The sequence below is a fragment of the Eurypyga helias genome, unplaced genomic scaffold (assembly GCF_000690775.1).
Source record: "Eurypyga helias isolate BGI_N326 unplaced genomic scaffold, ASM69077v1 scaffold15552, whole genome shotgun sequence".
Taxonomy (NCBI): domain Eukaryota; kingdom Metazoa; phylum Chordata; class Aves; order Eurypygiformes; family Eurypygidae; genus Eurypyga; species Eurypyga helias.
The window spans coordinates 96706-118178 of record NW_010234222.1 but is presented as its reverse complement, the minus strand read 5'-3'; the positions used below and the strand labels follow the sequence as shown (position 1 = coordinate 118178).

General features: G+C 37.2%; 1 protein-coding gene across 1 annotated transcript; it reads left to right on the top strand.

Moving 5' to 3' along the window:
- Positions 1-150: 150 nt before the first annotated feature.
- On the top strand, positions 151-17955 carry LOC104517366 (tubulin polyglutamylase TTLL7-like; the record flags this gene model as incomplete). Its single annotated transcript, XM_010161999.1, has 7 exons — positions 151-431; positions 3275-3409; positions 5129-5209; positions 10860-11020; positions 13794-13967; positions 14301-14419; positions 17404-17955. Coding segments are annotated over 6 exons (881 nt in total), but the record flags the coding sequence as incomplete, so codon positions are not given.
- Between the last annotated feature and the right edge of the window lie 3518 nt (positions 17956-21473).

The window sequence follows — 21473 nt, the reverse complement described above, 5'->3', positions numbered from 1 at the left end:
TATTTTGCTAGCCGGAGTTAATCCATGGCAATACATTATAGGACAGCATATGTGCGCACGTTAGTCATACATATGGTTAGTTACAAAGACTGAAAAATGGGTGTTAAAAGAATAGTCACTAATTTTGTTGTTAATTTAATTTGTCTGCAGGTAGAATGAACTGGAAACCTTCAATTAAAAATGTAAAATCTCCATCATATTCATCCCCCACATCGTCTGCAGGTCCAATAAGGCGTTCTGTAAGCTGCCCTCGTTCAATATCAGTATTGACTGTGCAGTCACAGGCAGCTGAGCAACGTCCCTTTTCAGCCAAAGCGTCTCTGCAAATTCAGCGTGCATCCTCAGTGAATAGGTCTCATTCTTTAAATCGCAGCCCATCTTCAGCCAGAGTCTCTCAGACACCCAGCTTGGGACCTATGAACTCTTCAGGGGTGAGTTAACATAGCAGTTACATTCAAAATGTATTCCATTTCTCTAAAACTCAATAAATACATTATTAATTTTCACAGTGTCAGAAAACCTGAGGTACTATAGTCAATGCTATTTTCACAGAAACTCTGGAAACTCTAGACTTGCATATGACTCATGGTGAGTGCTAGCTGTGATGTTCCAGTGTTGCTGGTGCAGCAATACAGTTGGCACATTTTGTGAAAACGGAAATCTTGATTTTTTTTGACTAGGAAACCTGCTCTCCTCCTTTGAAGACAGGAGTTTTTTTGTTTTGATTTGATTGGGGACTGCTGGTTCTGAAATAAGATGTACCTATGTTCAAAATCTTTACAGTAACAAAAATACATCAATATTTCAAAACCAGTGTATACTGCACATTGTACCGGAATAAAATGTTAGTAAGACTTCGTGTGGGCATCCATTGTAGAAGCTGTAATTAATTTTCAACCTACTATTCTTGATTTGCATATACTGTACCACTGCAGTAGAGCTCTACTTCCAAAGTGAACAATTTAAAAATTATAGGTTGTTCCTGTCACATTTAGGATTTGCCACTGCTGTAACTGTATCAGAAGCTATCTTTTTTTGTAAAGTGAAGATAAAACTTCAATCATTTTGATGCCTGTTCCTGAGACAGACAAACATTTAGACTTGGCTGGTCTAACTAAATAATTAATAGAATAAATAAATAAAATTAAGCACTTTTAGCTGTTTAGATTTTGTGTGGTTAGTGGCAGTGTACTTCTGAACCATACATTTTGTCCTTCTGTGACCAGACTGTCATCCTCTTCGGCATCTCCTTCACAGCCCAAGCATTTCTTCATTTGTGTTTGCATGGTGGACCACATACCCGCTTATTCCTAGGTAGAATTTGCTGGGATCAGTCCCCAGCCAGGATTGTATTGAGTGCTGGTACCACTGCATTTCCATTCGTGCTTTGGTGCCTGACCTGTGTATTTCATCACCCAAATAATTCATCTGGAGATGGGGCAAAACCATATTTGAAGCCTTTCCGTATTGTGGTGAGCTTTGATTGTGAGAAATCATTTTGTAATGCTAATGAACTTGCTTGATAGTATTTACTATCTCTAATCATCATTTTTATCCAGTAGAACGCTCAGTGTCTGTTTTGCCTGTGAGGCTTTGTCTAAATGATGAAAAAGGATCCTTTTAAAATTGTGTGCTGACATCTTGTGAAATACTCCTTAACATGGTTTTCCATCTTTAAAGTCAGCTAATAGAATTGGAAAGACATTAAGCTTGTGTCTTCACCACAACGTGTTAAAGGTATTTTTTATCACATTAGCTATCTCAAGTTTAAAAAGTTCCCTTTTATCATCAAGATGTACTCTGAGAGTTTAATGAGACAGGGGTAATATAGATTTTTCTATTCACATTAACTCTATATCAAATACAAATTACTGGAAGATTAAAAACAGTCTCTTAACGTCTGACATTAAAAATGGGCTAGTCACTTAAATTAACATTAGTAAGAAACCATCCTCTGTTTTTCATTGAGAAAGCTCCACCACAGAAATGATCTTGATATACAGAACAATTAAGTTGGGTGATAGAGCTTAGGTCATGCTTCTTAAAATAATGTGAATAAAATTACTTAGAGAATGGGTAAGAACTACTTGTAATTTAGCACTGTATTGTGAACGGAACTCTGTTCATAATTATTTTTGCAACTAAGAATAATATGCTATATATTATTGCTAGAATAAAGTTTGAATTGATAAACTGTAACTTATTAAGAAGAAATCATTTGTGTGTGATAAAGTGTTAGTTATCTAACCTTTCGGAAAGAAAAGAGCAGTATAGTGCCATTGTTGGAGGCTGCTGAGATCCAAATGAACTAAAGGTACAGAAACTATGTTTAGAATAAGTCATTTACTGTTGGGAATTATTGGACACATTATTATAGCAGTTATAAACAAAGGTGAATTTGGAAATATTTGCTATCTTATTATTTCAGCCACATTATTATATATCATCTAGCAAAATATTTTGTTAAGCTTTAGAATATTTATCACTTAGGCAAAAATATCCTTCAGTAAGTATTGTAGTTCTTACAAAATACTAAGATTTAGAATTGCCTAAAATTTTGAATTTCACTCTTGAAAAACATAAAATTAAGCTCACTTAATCTTGTAAACAGAAAAATATGCAAAGGGAAAGAAAAAGGGTCAGAAATACCTCTAACTGGTGTCTAAGATTTAAAGAAAACCCCAAACCCCTCCAGGGGTGGTCCTCCGTAGATACTATAGAGGTTCAAGTTGGTGTTGTAAAAAGCACTGATGTAAACAACATCTTAGACAACCAACAGTGTCAGAACCCCTGCTGACCGGAGCGGGAGCAAAACATCTTTACGTTTTAATGCTTCCTGAAATTTTGGCACAGTGACATATAATTGGCAGTTTCTGTTAAATTGCTGCAGTGAAGAACTTAAAGGAAGATTTTTATGACTAAAAATTTCTTTTCATTATGTTGAATTTAAATTCAAATCTGTTATCTAAAATTTCAAATTTATATTTTAAATGGTTGGCATCATAAATATCAAGTACATATTTGTTTATTCTGTTTCAAACAAACTCACATTTGAACTGTTTTTCCTGAATTTCTTCACAATTATAAGTAATGGTGATACATTTGTACATGAGGCATATGTGTGCATATTAGTTATGTATTAGTTATTAGAACTATAGACTTGGATAATATATTTTATGTCACCCTATTTAGAATTGATTTTTGTCAAGGAAAGATCTTTGTAATGTGATCTGATGAGCCTGAAATTTTTCCTCTGCTTCATATTGGTTTTTAGAGTGAGTCTTTGCTGCAACAGAAAACAAAAGAGCAAGAAGTTGCTTTGACAAAAGAGACTCTTCTCATTATGAATGACATGAGAATGAAGTTCCCAGGAAAAACAGAAGAAGAATCAGAATTAATTATAGAAGATGTAAGTATCTATAAATAAGAAAGAAGAATTACAAGCCAGACACTTTGTTTAGGCCACTAAAATGAAGGAAAGTGGAAAGCTCAATTTATGATTCAAGAGCTCCTGTGGCCTTAAAACTTCCATAACTCAGGTTAATTCGAAAGATTTCAAAACCTTGGAGCTTTGCATACTTTCTGACCTTAAAAGAGCAGCACAGAAAACATTCCTGTGCCTTTATAAAATATATGAGAAACAATCAGCAAGGTTAGAAAAATTCATTTTTAAATTGTGGAGAAAGTTCAAACTTTTAAGTGAGCCAAGAAGAATGTTACAATTCATTAACAGTTTATATTTCATCTGATATTGTTAGTACAGATCCTGACATGTTTAACTTGCTCTCGAATAGGGCAACTGGAGAACTCAGAATGTTATGCTGCAAGGTAAACTGGAAATTTGCTAGTCATAAAGAACACCAGTCACATTCTCCTTGGCTCTTCTAATCTCCCAGCTTACTCTTTCTTACATCCAACATTGCCCTGAGCTGCATCAGTTGGTATCAGAGATGTGAAACAATGCCCCATCTAAAGGGCAATTAAAAAGCAACACCTAACATTCAGATATATAAGCAGAAAATAAGTGGTATCTAAATCCCTTTAAAATATCTAGGGCAAAGAAACTTAATGTCAGCTTGGAAAAGAAAAGAAGATGGACATTCTTTTCTCAGTCTAGTAGAGGTACGGAGGGATTTAGCAATTTAAACTAACACCTGTATTCTGATGTAGTATGCACAGTCCACGGTGTGTTAAAATTAATCTAATTCACTATCTGGAAATGTCCTTTGCTCTGTGAACTTTCAACATGTTGATTATGCCTCTGGTGAGCTGTGCAACTACATCATAGTGGAAAGGAATTCTCTTGCAATGATGGTTGATTTGGGTGATTCTGGAAGATAGCATTCATAACTAGCATATTTAGTTTCTCATCTTAGAATTCAGAAATAAGATTCTTCATTGAATTTTCTCCTTCAGACGTGAGAATGTGTGTGCATTTACACACATATGGGAGCGTGTGTGTATGCACTCCACCTAGTGGTGCTTCCTCATCTACTTTATTGCAGGATCCTTTTATAAATTTGTCTGGTCTTAGCTAGTTGCTGCTGTGAAATAATATTTCATCAGGGAAGGAAGCAAGTAATGGTATATTAGTTGTCAGTGAGGCAGAACTTGTCATAGGTCTGGAAGAGAATGGAAAGATAAAACAACAAAACGAAAATAAAAATGTATGTTCACAGCTCGAGCTATTTGGTAGCACTTAGGCATCATAAAAGGAGAGTATTGCAGTTCATATATGATCATATATAAAATGGTTGTTTTCAATATATGTCTAAATGTCCTTTATGCTGCAAAACCCTCGCAATTTAAGTAGATTAACGGTTATGCGCTATTGAACTTACTGCTCTGTTCAAGGAATCCCAGCTGAGTCAGTCAAGAGGAGTTTCTACCTGCTTTGTAGTGCATGACACTCAGAATGAGGTGGAAAAGAGGGTAGGATTAAACTGAAAGGTTGCACACATCTTCACAAACATGCTGCCACAGAAATTTGCAAATACTTTTCTATTTCTTTTAAAGAAAAGTTCTTTTCACAGAGTCTTTTAGATGTTTTATGCCGCTGAATAAAATGCCAGATTTCACTTGTTTTTATGTGTATGTCTTTTATCTTGTGTTTTGCAATGGACTGCAGATTATGGATAATTGGAAATATCATAAAACAAGAGTGGCATCCTATTGGTTGGTAAAACTGGATTCTGTAAAACAACGAAAAGTAAGTGACACATTTTATTTCTGAAGATCATCTGAAGTATGCGCTTCACAGTGTTTCTGCTGGTGTTTGGCAGTAGCTGGGAGTGACCTGAGATGCTAAAATACTGGCTATTAATGCTAACATCTGTATCAGTTAATCCCATTGCAGGAAATTATGTTGCTCCATATTTAGAAGAGCATAATTATCCTGGAATATAATTTCAAAAGCAATTTCTTAAAAAATTAGTCTGCTGAAAGAAAAGAAAACAAATAAATGATGAGTGCTGACATACCTAATTTTTAGCAAACATTCTTAGAAGTGTACTGATTCAGCAGATTTGATTGATTAGGGATAAACCAGTCAGCAGTTTCAGACCAGACATTAAAACTCCATTAGAGTTAGTGATATTGCACTTGGTTATTTGAGTCTTTGACCCACAGTATTGCAACAAATCTTGTTGAATAAAAAATAGACCTGCCAAGCAAAGATTATTGACATTGTTATAATGCTCAACTAACTGGTTTAGTTTTGCAAAGGACTAATTATATTTGTTTATCATTCTGTCCTCACTCATCTTCTATCTAGGAGCTACTGTTTTGCACAGCTTCTAGAGAGTTTTTATTATGTTTAAAAACTGACATGATGTAGTATGTCAGTCATATCTGTATGTCACATCAGACAAAATCATCTTCCCAGTGTAATATTTATTTTCTTTAATGTAGCAGAAATTATATGTTATTAATAGTTTGGTGCCCCTAAGGCAGTGTTTTGGGTCTTTCTCTGCCTCAGTCACTGACACATTATGTGGATTAGCATATCAGTTCCAGGCATTTAATCTCTGTGTGTCTCAGTTTCACAATCTATTTTTATAGACCATAAAAGACAGTAACTTAATCAAAACGCTGCATACATGATAAATATTATAATTGGAAAAGGTTGGCAGATTGTTATAGAAGAAAGGAAGAAAGATTTCAGATCCTCATCTCAAAATTACTTTTTATAAAATCATCACTGTCATCCTTGATCTTTCAAATTGTATTTTATTGAATATTGCATTAAGTGCTTGTATTTTCAGACTGGACAGAGAAAACATGTCCGTTTAATGTGATGTCATATGATAGAAATATATTTGACTATTCAAGTTAAGTTCAGATATTAAATGGAATGTGAGTCCACACAGCTTTCTAAAACTAAATTAGACGTGACCTATTGAAGAACTTGGAAATGTAGGAGCCTGTAACTTAATCCAAATTTTTCTTAAACCATCTCAAGTAGCAGCACAAATCTGTAATTCAGCAGAATTATTTCTTGTGCCATTGACAGGAATCAGTAGAGCAACCAACTCATTGGCTGAAATTGTGTTATTTTTTGTTTGGTATCTACAGCTGTTTTGCAAAATAGTCCTTTGCTTAAAATGTTCTCTTATTTCTTTTTTTTTGAGTGCTGCAATCCCAATATACTTGCACATAGGTCTTTTCTGTTGTGTGCAGGACACACAAGTGTAGTGGCAAGCATAGCCTTTTGCCCAAAACCAAGAGAGAGTCTTAGTGGCGGCTTGTAGAAAATGGTGCTATGGAGGAAAAGCTTCTAGGAGGGAGGAAGAGTGGGATAGATTGGATGGATGGATGGATGGATGGATGGATGGATGGATGGAGAGATAGAGAGGTAGAGAGATAGAGAGGTAGAGATAGAGCGATGTAGAGAGATAGATGCCACAAGTGTGGAAAGAAGTCCCCAGACTGGGCCCATCACTGTGACTGAGATAGAGGGCTTCCACATACACACGAGTGGTTAAAGTGAGTCTTTGAACCCTTCCCCACAGGTCATGCCCCAAATGGGGGGAAGGAATTGTCACAGGGAGAATGATAATTCTGCTCTTTGAGGGCCTGAGGCTGTTTACTATACACTCCTCTTGGTCATCTGCCTTAATATACCTGTGTCTATGTTTGGTGTTTTTTTCTTTTTTTTTTTAATTTTCTTTTCAATCTAGTCAGAATTTTCTCCTGTAAGTGTTATTTCAGAAATCCTACAACAAGGATGGTTCTGTCCTTTATTTGAACTGACAGTCATGTAAAACCAAGGGCACGTGTACAAAGTCAGGATACAGGTTGATATGCCAGATCATTATTAGTAAAACCTGCACAATCAGAAATGTGGATTTCTTTGCTCTTCTTGTGAGGACATCTTTTACAGCTTAGGAGGCATAATTCCTGAAGCACTAGTAGGCCCTTCATCTTTGCTTGCACTGGAAATGATTTGCCTTTCTTTTTTTTATACTGCTTTTAACCTCAATCCCTTCAAGCAATCAGAGAGTTATTCTTAGAAGGGTAGTTTATAAAAACGGATTAACTTTGACAATGACATTGCAGCTGAGGACTGCCAAATGTGTAAGCTTTTGTTGATTTGAAAGAAGAATGTTTTATATTCCAATGGGGTGGGTAAAGGAGAAGTGAGCTCAAGGTGGAGAATATTTATGCAAGTAGGGAATCTGTCTCAAAGGTACCTTCTGCAACTTTGTGAAATACAAACCAGAAACTCAGTCCCCTTCATTATAATTACTGGGAAGTTCTAAAACATGAGAAGAAAATACTTGGGCAGTGTGCTAGATTTCACAATGTTCACCTCTGACAGGTATATTTTCTTAAGAATTATTCAATAGGATGTAGAAAAATTAAACTCCTGCCCATATTCTTAGTGTCTAATATTCCAGCATTACAGCAGAGGTACAGGAGGCATTTAGAAGCCAGTTGAGAGTAAACCGATGAAATCGATACATGCTGAAGTGAAACTTAGACTCGCAAGACTTTTAGGAAAAGAAACTTTTCTATGGGAGGAGTTGTGACTGCTTTGTGTTACATCACTTTACATAATTTCTTTAAAAGTGTTTTGATGGTTACCAGAGGTTCTGTATATTTTGTTTTGAATATGCTCTTTCATAACATCTTGTTCTGTTACACCTAGATAATTGGTTATGTTAAAGTAAATGATGTAAATTAAAGTAAACAGGAAGGTGAAGGCAAACCAGGGAAATTAACTTAGAAAAATGGTGATGTCCGTTCCATGAAGTTCCAGCTCTTGTGCAATGCCTTGTCTCTTTTTTTAAATGCGTGATTGAGGCCATGCTTGCTGATTAAGAACAATTAACTGGGGTGTTTTCTCCTCTGGCATATTGGCAATAACAACACAGTAAAAACAGCAAGAAAGTTTTTTTTCCAGAGTACCTGGCAGTTCTCAGCTTGCTCTAAGATGCAAGGTTCAGTTCTTAGTTTTCTTCAACTCCAGGTGCTAAAGTAAAAGAAGATGCTGCACACTGGCATCATAGTTCTTAGTACATGTCTTTGAGACTAGTGAGAGAGTCTCTATTTGATGGAATTGTTCTGTTTTACACAGAGAGATAAATTGCTATTCCTCAGGGTAACATTGCAAATGAATGTATGGCTGGTCCTCTATGTAGTTTAGGGATTTAGTTGATTCAACTGGATGTATACAATCACAGCTACTGGCCATTTCTGTGGGAAAGCCTTAATCAGGCGAGACTCAAAGAAAAGGCTGCTTGAGAAGCATTAAGACAGTAGGCTAATGCTGATGAGGGAATATCTGAAAATCTGGACCCTTTCCACAAGCGTGGGGCAGTCCCTAACTTGGGTGCAGCTCTGCAGTCACTAAACAATATCACCATCCTTAGGTTGTCATTTACTACTCTTTTTATGTTACTCTGTGGGAGGAAGAGACCACAGGTGAGGTTTTATTGTGTTAGACACCTGAATTTGTAAAGATTCCTGACAGAGAGGACAGCATTGTATTCACACTGGATGCATCTGTGAATGGAATTAGCACAAGACCTATGCATGCAGACTAATCCTAGGTCTTAAAAAAGAGCTTAAATAACATGTAAATAACCTATTTCATTGAGGTTGTCATTATTAGGCATCTATAGATTTTCTGCCCATTAAGCATTTCTCTCTACTACACAGGTCCATTGTGCTTTTGCAAGCATTTAGTTTATTTATGCTTTGTTTCCTTCATCATGTCTAATCAGACTATTTACAAAAAGCAATGATAGGACAAGGGGTAATGGGTTTAAATTGAAAGCGTGTAGATTTAGATTAGGTATCAGGAAGAAGTTCTTTCTGAAGAGTGTGGGGAGGCACTGGGACAGGCTGCCCAGAGAAGCTGTGGATGCCCCATCCCTGGATGTCTTCAAGGCCAGGCTGGATGAGGCTTTGAGCAACCTGGTCTAGTGGAAGGTATCCCTGCCCATGGCAGGGGGGTTGGAACTAGATGATCTTTAAGGTCCCTTCCAACCCAAACCATTCTAGGATTCTGTGAACAGTTTGTTGTGGAGGATCAAACAATTGAAGTTCTGCACCACGCTCCCATTCTTTACTTTTTTACTAAATCCTCTTCATCTTTTGAGAGTCAGATGTTTTACTGTGTGAATCAGTTTGTCATGCACATCTGAAAGTTTCCTGGGCAAGTACTGTAGCTTCTAAAACCTAGAATTTGCAACATCTTAGACCAAATAAGTGAATACCCCCATTGGTTCACCACCCACTCACATCTGACCTTTTTCTGGAAGGTGCTATTTTGCGAAAGAGACATTAAGGGTGTCTCCTTTACCAGAAATCACATTAATAGGTTACACGTGACACAGACTTTTTTGTAGGACAGATTTTATGCTGTTCAGAGTGCCAGTGTGGGGCCTAAATATTACTACGGTCACAAAACTATTCCAAGTTGTACTGATAGTGTCTAAATATACAGAAGCCAAGACACTCTGGAGCCTGTTTCTCTCCAGTGATTATGGAGAGAACCTAGAGACGTGACTTACAACACAGACATGTTAAAAGCAGGCAAGATGAATCTCACCTTCCATGTCCCAGATCAGTGTGATGTGCAAAGGCACATCAAGGAGCGTTCTCGGCGAGCTGGATGTGTGACTGCCTATAAGTGTGTGTGTGCACCGAGTAGCTAATAAGACTTACTGGGTAAAACTCTCAGTGCTATACTGACTGCAGGTTGGTGTTTTGTTCACCCACATCTTTACACACTTGCATTTAAATGTAGTCCATATCTAATAGCTCCATTTCATTTCTATAAACATTGCTATTTTAAATATCTTGCTGGTTATTTTCTTTATAATTTTGTGACACTGTTTTCTGCATGAAAAGTAAACTGAAGGGGTTTGCTCTAGGGTAACACTAGGATTCAACAGACAGTAGGCAAAGACAGCTCGTAGCTTTTCAGCACATTTTAGTTCTGTATAAAGTAGATAGGATTTTAAAAGGGAGGGGGAAGAGATAATATTCAAGTATGTAATATTTGGGTTGTTAATTATGTTGCTTCTAGTATGTTATTGTGTCCATTTTGTTTCTTGTTAAACTCTTTTTGTCATTTAAATGAGATAGTATTGAACAGACTTACAAAAGTAGAAATGAACTTTTCTGTAATAAAAATAAAATATTTTGATTTGGTTTTGCAAAATGTTACTGAAAGAAAAAGCGTATCATAAAAGTTTACTGATGAATGCACAGAAATGAAACACAGACATCTGTGGGAATTTATAGCTGTGCCGTCATCTCTGTGTATGTGTGCAGTGAATCAGTGAACAGTTGGGTTTAGGTTTTACAATATGCCTTTGCTTTCATTTTCTTGGAATACTCTTTCCTAGGTTTTGGATATAGTCAAGACAAGTGTTCGTGCAGTTCTACAGCGTGTCTGGAAGGCTCCAGACATTGAAAATTTACATCTGTATCGTCTCTTTAACCGTGTATTTAATCGCTTGCTTTGGAGCCATGGTCAAGGTCTATGGAACTGTTTCTGTAATTCAGGGTAAGCCTATTTTTCTTAAAACTTCATAACTTTACAATTACAATCGATGCTGGCATGCTTTGTTTCTCATTTTCATTCAAGAGAATTCTGTAATACACTGAACTTGTTTTAAAGCTGTCTAAAGATGTCGTATAGTTAGAAATCTAATAAACTAGGCCACCAGTTTCAGTAACGGAATCAGACATTTATTAATGTATTTACAAAGATAATCTTCCAAGGAAAAAGTCTAATTTTCAAAATATCTGAGCTTTAGGTCAACTCTTTCATTAGGTGGTGCACAATTTAGAGGCCATACCACTGAAAGTGTCAAATGTGGACTTATCATCAATAGAAGTCATTGTTATATCTATTTGAGCTCAAGACTTAAAAGGGAAGAATTCAGTCACAAGTGCAGCTGACATCTCATCTGAAATGTAGTGTCAGTTCTATGATTTACAAATAATATTTGAATTTCTGTGCTTCATTACATTCACTGTTTCCTACACTGGTGGATATTTAAGTATATGAAGAATAGGAAATGTCTGCACTGAGGTAAGCAGATATTTTTGCTTTGGGTAGCAAATACAAGTTTCCTATGGGGGGAAAAAAGATCAGGCCTTATATTAAAAGTTCAATATCCTATCCTTCAAAATCTGCTTTTCTGAAATCAAAGGCATTTGGTTTCTGCTAGGCATATGCTATTTTAGCAAATAAAATGAACAAAAAACCAAAGAAAACCTCAGCGAAATAACTGTGATGTAGATGGTTTCATAAAGCTACATTTGTGTGATAGACAATGACAATTAATAAGTGAAAACTGGTAGAACCAGTTGACTTCAGATTGCTATAAAAAGGACAACACATAATTGACCATATTATGGAGGGTTATGCAGCCATGGAGGGTTTTGGGGGAGAAGAGACCCGCCTGCAGCCCAGGGAGGACCCCATGCTGGAGCAGGGATGCCCGAATGAGGCTGTGATGCCATGGCAAGCTCTGCTGGAGCAGGCTCCTGTCAGGACTTGTGGCCTCATGGACAGAGGAGCCCAGGCTGGAGCTTGCTGCCGGGATCTGTGACCCCGGGAGGACTCAGGCAGGAGCAGGCTGCTCCTGAAGGATTGCATCCCATGGGAGGTACCCACGCTGGAGCAGGGACAGGGTGTAAGGGGTCCTCCCCATGAGCAGGAAGGAGTAGCAGAGACAACCGTGTGATAGACTGACCACAACTCCCATTCCCTGCCTCTCTGTGCTGCTGGGGGAAGGAGGTGGAGAAATGAGGAGCAAATCTGAGCCCAGGATGAAGGGAGAGGTGCAGGGAAACTGTTTTAAGATTTGGGTTTATTTCTCATTATCCTACTCTGATTTTGTTGGTAATAAATTCCCAAGTTGAGTCTGTTTTGCCCATGTCGGTAATTGCTGCGTGATCTTTCCCTGTCCTTCTCTCAACCCATGAGCCTTTCGTTGCATTTTCACTCCCCTGCCCAGCTGGTACAGTGGCTTTGGTGGGCACCTGTTGTCCAGCCTGGGTCAACCCACTACAAAGACCGGACAGTTTCAGCTGGAACATAGCATCTAGACTGAGGAGCCAGGCTGGATAATCAATTAGCTATACGTACGGCTTATCTTTCAGTCATTAATGTGCATAATTCCATCCTTATACAGCATAATTTAAAAGATCTCACTAGGCCAAAGTAAACTTGCTGATTCTTTGATGCTGTTTTAAGGACAAACTTCCCACACCAGGGCTGTGAAATCTATTGCTGATCTCAGTGGACAAGACTAAATCATCCTGGTTGCTATGTTGAAGCCAGATGCAGCAAATTTTCCTCACTATGAAGTGCTTCTTTCATAAACAAACAAAACCCCTCAAGCTTACAAACCATCTGTGCTACTTGGTAATGTGTGGACCAAAAAAAACCCAACCTTCTGAGAGACCTTTAAAACAGATGTAATGATCTGTAATCTGATCAGAATTCTGCACAAACAGGAGTGTTGAGGTGTGTGCAGAGAACTATTGTCGTCTTGTGTGGTAAAACATAACCAGCTTTATATTGGTATGGTAAGGTTTGGGTATTTTTGAAAAGAGAAGTGGCATTTTGAGAAAACAGAAGCATGTTGGTCTGCATTTCAAAAAGGAATGCTTCTATAGGTACACTTTGCAAGTTGCACCTAATTGTAGAATACCAACCCTATACGATCAGATGGAGTAACAAGCAGTTTTTGCATAGCCAAACTGAGAAACTCTCCTCATATGATTATTTGGATAAGGAAGCAGAGCACGTACTAATCTCCTGTAAATTAATTTCGTATTTATTTCTTAGTTTCATGTACTTAAATTAGAAGAAGAGTAGTATTATGCTTTGTGGACATTTAGGAATAATTTATTATTTTTATTAATTCCTTTAACATCACATCATATTCACATTCAGGTGGTAGCCTGTTAAAAATAAGTGTGTTTTGTTATTCCTGGTGTAAGATACATATACAATTAGGTGACAGTAAATCTTTATGTGCTAAACCTAAGTAATGGCCCTATAAATGCTTTAGGGAACAAACCAAGTGAAAAATGGCTGTAGACATTTCACATATGAAGCTTAGCTTCTTAATTTGTGTAATTTGTGTTTTAGACTCAGCATCTGCCAGCATTTGTGTTAAACAGTATAGACCTTTCCTGTAAACAGGCAAGGTCATGCTTTTGCTCTTGTTCCGCTATTGTTAAATCTGACATAAAGCAGTAAAGCTCTCGGATTGCAATTAGTGGCAGAAAACATAGAGTCGGGTCTTTTTCCATAACAGGAGCTCTTGGGAAACCATATTCAGTAAAAGCACAGAGGTGGTGACTCCTGAGCAACTCCAGTGTTGCCAACGAGTAGTACAGCTTTGTAAACACTGCCTGCTGGTGGTTTACAAATATTCATCAGATTCAAGAGGATCTCCAACTGGGATTAGCCCCCACTGGGATGATACAAGGTACACGTTTCAATATTCTCTTCCTAAATGATAAGTATAAAGGATAATATTGGAGCAAGTTTCACTCTGTGTGGCTCTCACTACACTTCTCTTTAAGCCTAGTTCACAATGTATTTTTTAAAAACAGGCAAAACTCCCAACATTTCCCTTGATCCTGAGTTTCTGTTGTTCTAATCTCTCTAGCTCATTCATGAAGTGCTACTAAAAGAAGAGTAGATATACACATTTTCTGTGAAACTACGCTTACTAAAGTCTTATTGCCTACTGCCCAAGTAGCTGCAGTAAAAGTTTGCCATAAAGTGAACTGAAAATTTCCTCTCTTCCCCTTCTCAGATCCCTCAAAGTCACTGATTCCAGATTTGCATTCCTAGAGGTATCCTAACATGTATGATACTTCTGGCTTCACATTCGCAGTGGGATGCTATAGGGGCACAGCTCCAGCCAAGGGTCAGGTAAGTGCCATCTGATTTACTGTATTGCACAGTTTTGCAAAGTTGATTTCCAAAACCTAAGAAATTGAAATTTTTGTTATTTCTTCTTACAGAGCATAAATACATTTTCAAACCTTGCAAAACAGCATTATATAGTAAAAAAATTATTTGGCACTTACCCGATTCTCCATTGGCTGATTTAGTTCTCCAACCTGATACAATAGGGATTTTAATATTGTTAGTACAGGGATTACTGAAAATACTTCAACTGTGTGAGTCAGTGATCTACAATTGAAAAGTTATAGGTGGAGAATTAAATGTAAGTTTCAAATTACTTTGGTCCCTAATTCTATCTATAATGGCAATTTGAATTATTATGTATATAAACTTACAAATGTTTTGTTTATATAAAACATCTTACAGACATGATTTCATAGCAGGGCTTTATGAGTTAAATGTTATGTGAAAAGCAAACCTTTGATATATTATCTGTTGAAGTTATTTTACGACTTAATTGCCTCCTTGCTATATCTCAGAGTAGTTATTTGATACACCGAACCCATTTGTTACTGTCATGTGGACCTTAAGGCACTCTAACATTATCTAAAACTAACCAGAAACTGGATTTGTTTGCTCACAGCAAAAGTATGTTAGCCACAAAACAAATCATATTCAACATTAACATATACTGAGCTATAGGAAGAGTGTGGTAAAGTCACCTGGATTAGCTATTACTAGAAGTTCTTAAACCTTGAAGATTTTATTGCCTTTACTGTTAATACTGCAGAAAATTCTTCATCATGACCAGCCATGAACTATTCAAACTGGTTGGATTACTCTAATGGACTGCAGCTAACAGGCTTGCATTTGGAAAAAAGTGAAAGGGATCGTCCAGTAGAACTTTCTTGTCTGTAGCTTCTGTGTTTCTTTGGACACTGAATGGAAGTCTATTCATAAATTTCACAGGCTAGAGGAATCTTAGCCCTCAATATCCTAAACATCAGCATGTCTTCAGCAATAGAGTTGTCATTGATTATGGTTACAGTTTTTATATTACTCTCCACAAATGTTACATCTATACTGTGGATAAAACAATATGCTAGTTAACCATCATACTCTGAATCTGTGAAATGAAAGAAAGGTATGGAAATAAATGCTTTTGACCATTATGCCCCACAATTGTAAGGTAATGAAATATATTTCTAGAAATGGGAGAAGCACAATGCTATTTCACTTTTCATCTAGGTTTCTGTTTTTATATTATATAAGAATCTATGCTACTTTTAGTAGTTCTCTTGACTCTCTGTAAAATTGTGTGAAGTGCAAGAAGAGATCAGAGTAATAGAAGTACAAGAAGTAATTTTTTTCAAGACTTAAAAAATCTAATTTGAAGAATTTTTCTAAGCACAAACCAATTTTTTGTTTTGTTTGTGTTTGTAAAACAAGTGTTTGTGAAACTAAAGCTTTCAAAGATTACAAATAGATACCTCTATAGCTGGGAGAAAATATTTGTACAGGGAGAGAGAAAAAGATAATGAAAGCAGCCACAGAGTTCTTGTATCACTTTTCAGATTTTTTCTCACTCCCACCTCCTGACTGTAAATCCAATATATGTCATAAAGAGAATGCATAGATTATTAATGTAAATGTGTATTAATGTAATATTTTTCCTCACAAAATTAAAAGTGTAAAGAAATCTATAGGAGAGCTCAAAAACTATATAAAAATCTCTTTAATATAATAGCTAAAATCAAACTGTGTATAAAATGTCAGACTTCATATTTTGATAAATTCATCTGTGTTGCAAAATCAAAAAACCCCACAACCCATCCATCTACTGCCAGATCCTTACAGCTTGCTAAATAATCTTATGTATCACATGGCGTATTCTCTGGGAAACATTTGAGGTTTTTACTGTATTGTTAAGCAAAGGTAGGACTCGGTGTGGTGATGCAGTGAACTGTCAAGCTCACCACCAACCCGTACCAAATCAGGCTTTATTTTTTTGTAAATTGTTTTAAACATATGTTGGTGATAATATTTTTGTAATAACAGCTTTTCTCAAACCTTAAACAAACCAAATGTGTACACTTTCTTGTCTCCTACTGTGTGATGCTGTATCTATCTATCCATGTGATTAGTAGGATCAGTCTTTTAACTTACTCATCATTAATCAATATGATTCACTAGAATGACGCAACAATTTTCAAGCAATAATTTATACAATGTGTAGTGTTAATCCATCCTAACGTTGACATAAGTCATTATGAAATTCTGATTTAGTGTGGATGTTATTTTTGCTCACTTACTGTGCTCATCTACTGACTTTGGCAATTAACTATTAGGAAATGATAACATGAAAAGATTTAAGAATGAATATTAGGCATATGATAAATGATTGTTTGCAATATTAAATTAAATGCAGGCTATGTAGTTACCTGAATTTCAAAAGTAAAAGGTCACTGATGTGACTTGCTAGGTTGTAACAGCATTGTTTCTTGCTTTACTAGAGTATTGATGGTAGCATGTCTGTTTCATAGAATTAGAGCTGGAAACCAAGGCTGAAAAATTAGGTTTTTTCCTCTAATCAACTGCTTTTACAACTTAACTTTTTATAAGCTGGTTAACATCAATTGCAGTCTTTACTCTGCTTAAATTGAATAAATAGTACTGTAATAACAGACAAAAATGGGTGAAATGTTAAATTTTGGTAGTATTGTCACAAAGGCTGCTGTTGTTTTATTTATCTGCTTTCTTTAAACATAAAGGACTTGAAAGATGCTTGATCCTCATTCAACATCTTGAAATTTTGCTAAGAGTTTGTCTGAGTTTAGATCTGTTTCTTGAGTTAGCTAGTGCCTAATGCCCTGTATGTTTTATAAATAGTATTTATTGTATATAATCTTGCATATAATTTTAAGGTATGGCATATGAACAACTACTTCTTTCGCTCTTGAATGTCACTTTGCCTGTAAACTCTGCTATATTTTTCATATCCTTTCTAGGTATTTATTGCCAGGACCTTCACTCTTCATCACGAAATCATCTTCGTCCAACCTTAGCTGCAGTTCGTCTGGCATGCCTCGCCCTAACATTTTGTTCACACACAGATACAGTCACTTGTGAAACAAAAGGAAAGTTGCTGTTCTTTGTAAATAATGGCACTCCTTTTTTTTTGCAAATTAAAATTTGTGATGGAGCTAAATATAAACACTATTGTATATTTACTACCATATTATGATAACATTTAGCTGAAAACCTACTGTAAAAGCATAGCTTCATTGGAAACATAATAAACCTTGTTAAGTTGTTTACACACACATGTGAATGTGTAGATCTTGCTAGGTTTATAAGTAATTCCTTCCTACTAAAAATGTTATTTTTGCTGCAGAATATATAAAATGGAATTGATCTTGAAGATCCTATTACAGTGTTACATTATTTTGTAAATACACTTTGAATATTATTTATTGTAAAGTATACTATTTATTGTTTCAAATGTAATTGATCCTTTAACAGAGATGATGACTAAAAAACTGTAGTAGAACACTGAAACTATTAACAGTCATTGAAAATATTCTGATCATTTCTTGGACATGTTTAAAATAATCCCCAAAACCCTGTAAGACAAACCTAAAGCAGACATATTTTTATTTCTCTCTGAAATTATGAGATCTGTTTAATGCTGCTATTTTTCTTAAAGACATGGTATAGTATCTTTTAGCCAAAGTGAAGGCACCTAGTGCACAAACAGTAAAAATATCAGCTTGCATTCAGTTTCTAATTGGATTCTCATAATAAAACAGAAGGCAGTGTTTGTTAGCAGACTTTCATTCACATTACCTATGTCCTGTGCCTTTAGGTTTCCTTTGGGAGCAAGCAGTCATCTCCACCGCGCACACGCATGCATAGTGCATAGTTTTTGTGTTTTACTGCACAAGTGGTAAAGCAGACATTTTTAGGAAATATTGCAGCTATAATGTATTATTTCAACCCTAAACTAATTGGTTTGTTGTAGTTTTTAGCATACTATCCAGTACCTACTGTAGAATCTATCCTTGCAATGGACAGTATTTTCTAGATGGCTGACACCTTTAAATGCTGGGAATAGAATTCATTAGAAAGCTCTCATTCAGATTCAGCTTCCTGGGCCTGGCTGAAGGGCACAAAAAGAAAACGAGCCAGAGCAGGAGCCTACAATTAACAGGACTTGTAACCTGAAAACATCATTCATCTTTTGCTACATATACCTATTCATCCTACTCAGCATTGTGCCATATGAGCCTTACTCATTATAGAAATAATTATTTTAAAAATCAGTTATCTAGATTTAAAAATCAAGTAAGATTTTTACCTGAGAAAAGAACATAGTAGTTATTGTTTACCAAAGACTCGTTTACTTACCAATCATGTAACCCTGAAACATGTTTGTAAATTATCAATGTATTTCAGGTATACTTAAAAAATAATTGGGGGGCTAATTATCCTCAGGAGAAAGTATGTTAGAGGTTTTTGATATCCAGAGATTTAAGACAAATTTTAGAGACTTAAGAGATTTGAGACTGAAGTTGTCTGAAAATGATTTTTTAAAATTTTAGTCATAGCATATATAAAACTGGGAATTTGGGGGAGATTTTTAATGCCTGTGCTGTAGTGCCTCAGCTCTAGAACTGCAGGTTATATGATAATGAGGCCATTTGTAAACTAATAGAAACACCTCTTGAGTTTAGCCAGCTATAAAAAAGGTTTTTTCCATTTCTGTGGTAATACTAGGTTACTAATATCGTATGTTCACATTAACAGTATATCTCTTTTGGTCCATACAGTGACTACTGATAAAGCATACTATGGTTATCTGTAAGACCTAATAAAAGCTGTAAATTCTCTCTTCTTGGGGAAGGCTTCCATTGTATTCTGCTTTTGGCCATAGGGATAAGCTTCCAGCTTAGCTTGCCAGTCTCAAACAGAGCCTTAGGATAGTAGGTTCACATGGCTTTTTTTGTTTCCTTTTTCTTCTTCTGTTAAACTGCAATATTATCTCTGTTCTTGGAGTGCTGGGACAGGTCCATCTGCATAGAATACTCTGCCAGCAGAAGGAGGCCTACTAACCAGACCTATGGGGTATGGACAGATCTAGAAAGAAAATACATTTAGCGTGATCAAAGTGGACCACGCGGTTGGTTGATGTCTGATGTTACTTAAGATATTGATATTGCTGGTAACCATATTTCCAAAGTGGTACTGTGTTCCTAATCATGCGTGAATCAATATTTTCAATAAATGTAATGCTACGCTTTCCTGCCAGCTCCTCAGAACAAGTGCGTATGATCTGTGGGTAAATCGGGCTGCACCTACAGGCCGACTCCAGGTAGTGCTGCTGGCGGGAGCATTCACTCTGTTCCTTCTGCAAACCAGCAGCATTTCCTTCGTGATCAGATATGTGGTTCTAATAAATAAGCCTTTAAATAGTCATTCCTTCTGACCTTGGGCCCTTGCAAGCAGCACTGAGGCAGAACCTTCAGCCTGCTGACCAGCAGATCTGCTGACCCCACCATCAAACCTTTGCTCAGGAAGCAACTAATTCATCAGACATGGAGGTGAGACAAAACTTCTCAATGCCTTTCACTGAATCCCCAGAAACCCACTGCCGTTCAGTCAAAATATTACCCTTGACTGGAGATTTTTATTTTCTGTTGCATTGTAGGTATTTTTAGGGCAGGCTGGAAGTGGGGGCAGTGGTGTCCCAGCAGCCTGGTCCGCCCGGTGCCCGGTGGTGGGAGCAGGGCTGGGCAGCAGAGCATTGGGCAGCAGAGCTCGGGCGCTGCCCTTCCCCTGGGCCGCCGGCCTGCGGCACGCCGGGAGGCAGCAGGAGGTGAGGGCAGCTGAGGGGGCTGGTGAGGGTGCAGGGTGGGTTGGGCACTGTGCTCCTTGGGGTGGTGCCAGCTGCCTACCGCAGCCCCTTGGGTGGCGTGAAAACCTGAGGTGCGCTGTGGGTTGCCATAAGACGCGACTGGGATGGGCTCAGAAGTGCCGATTGTGAACCTTTACCAAGACTTCATGCTTTATTTATAGCGGCATGCAGCTCTTACCCACGAGAGCATGGCCCGATGGCACCTGCTTCACTAGTCTTTACTGCAGGAAAATGCCTGCTGAAGTCTGCAGGGGTTGTGTGCACTGGGGATGTGAAAGGGGCCGGTTCCTGGGCTGACCAGGACAGGTGCTGCTTTCCACAGCGGCGTGTTGCAGGTCCACATCTGTACCTTGCCTCTGCAAACACACACCTTGCTGTGTTCTCAGCCGGGCTGGGCCTGTTCTGTGCTTGAGAACATGGAGCTTTCTGCTTAAAGAAAGTGCTTCTCTGGGTCTTGGTAACAAGCTTGGGAGTCCAAATACAAAGTCCAAAGAGCAAGGAAAATATTTTTTCACAAGTATTGCTTTGATGAAGTAATGTTAAAGGAAACGTTACTTAAAGCACCTCATATGGATACCTGTTTGGTAGACCTCAGCCTTGAGTTGAACGTCCTGTCTATAAAGGAACATCTTGTCCTTGTTATGGGAAAGTTAGTCTCTAATTGTTGGTTGTCTGTACAGGCAAGTAAATTGGTCGGCTTTTAAAACTGCACCTGCATGGTTCCTTGGTTGGGCTAGGAGTTCTAGAACAAATTCACTTTTGAATATGAAACTGTAAATTTACGGTTTTTTTTTACTTTCCCTGTATATTAAAATGAAAAGATGAAATTGTATTGACTTTTAGAACATCTAATTTAGGTGTTAGCAAATGGGAATATGTGCAAGTTAGCTTTGCATGTGGTGTGGGAACAGTTAACTCAAAGCTGTTGCATTTATTCCCATATTCAGGAGAAAATAATTTGCTGTTAAATGGTATACTTATTGGAAAATCTATCACCCCAGCATTTGCTAAAAACATTTGGAATTCTTTCCGTGTGTGGTAAAGTTCCCATGCATTAGCTGTTATTCTTTGTCCTCAGCCAGCCACCTCTCTGCAGATCCCTACACTGTTGCAATCACTCGTAAATCACTAGTACAGTTACAAACCGCAGCGTGTGGCCCCTGA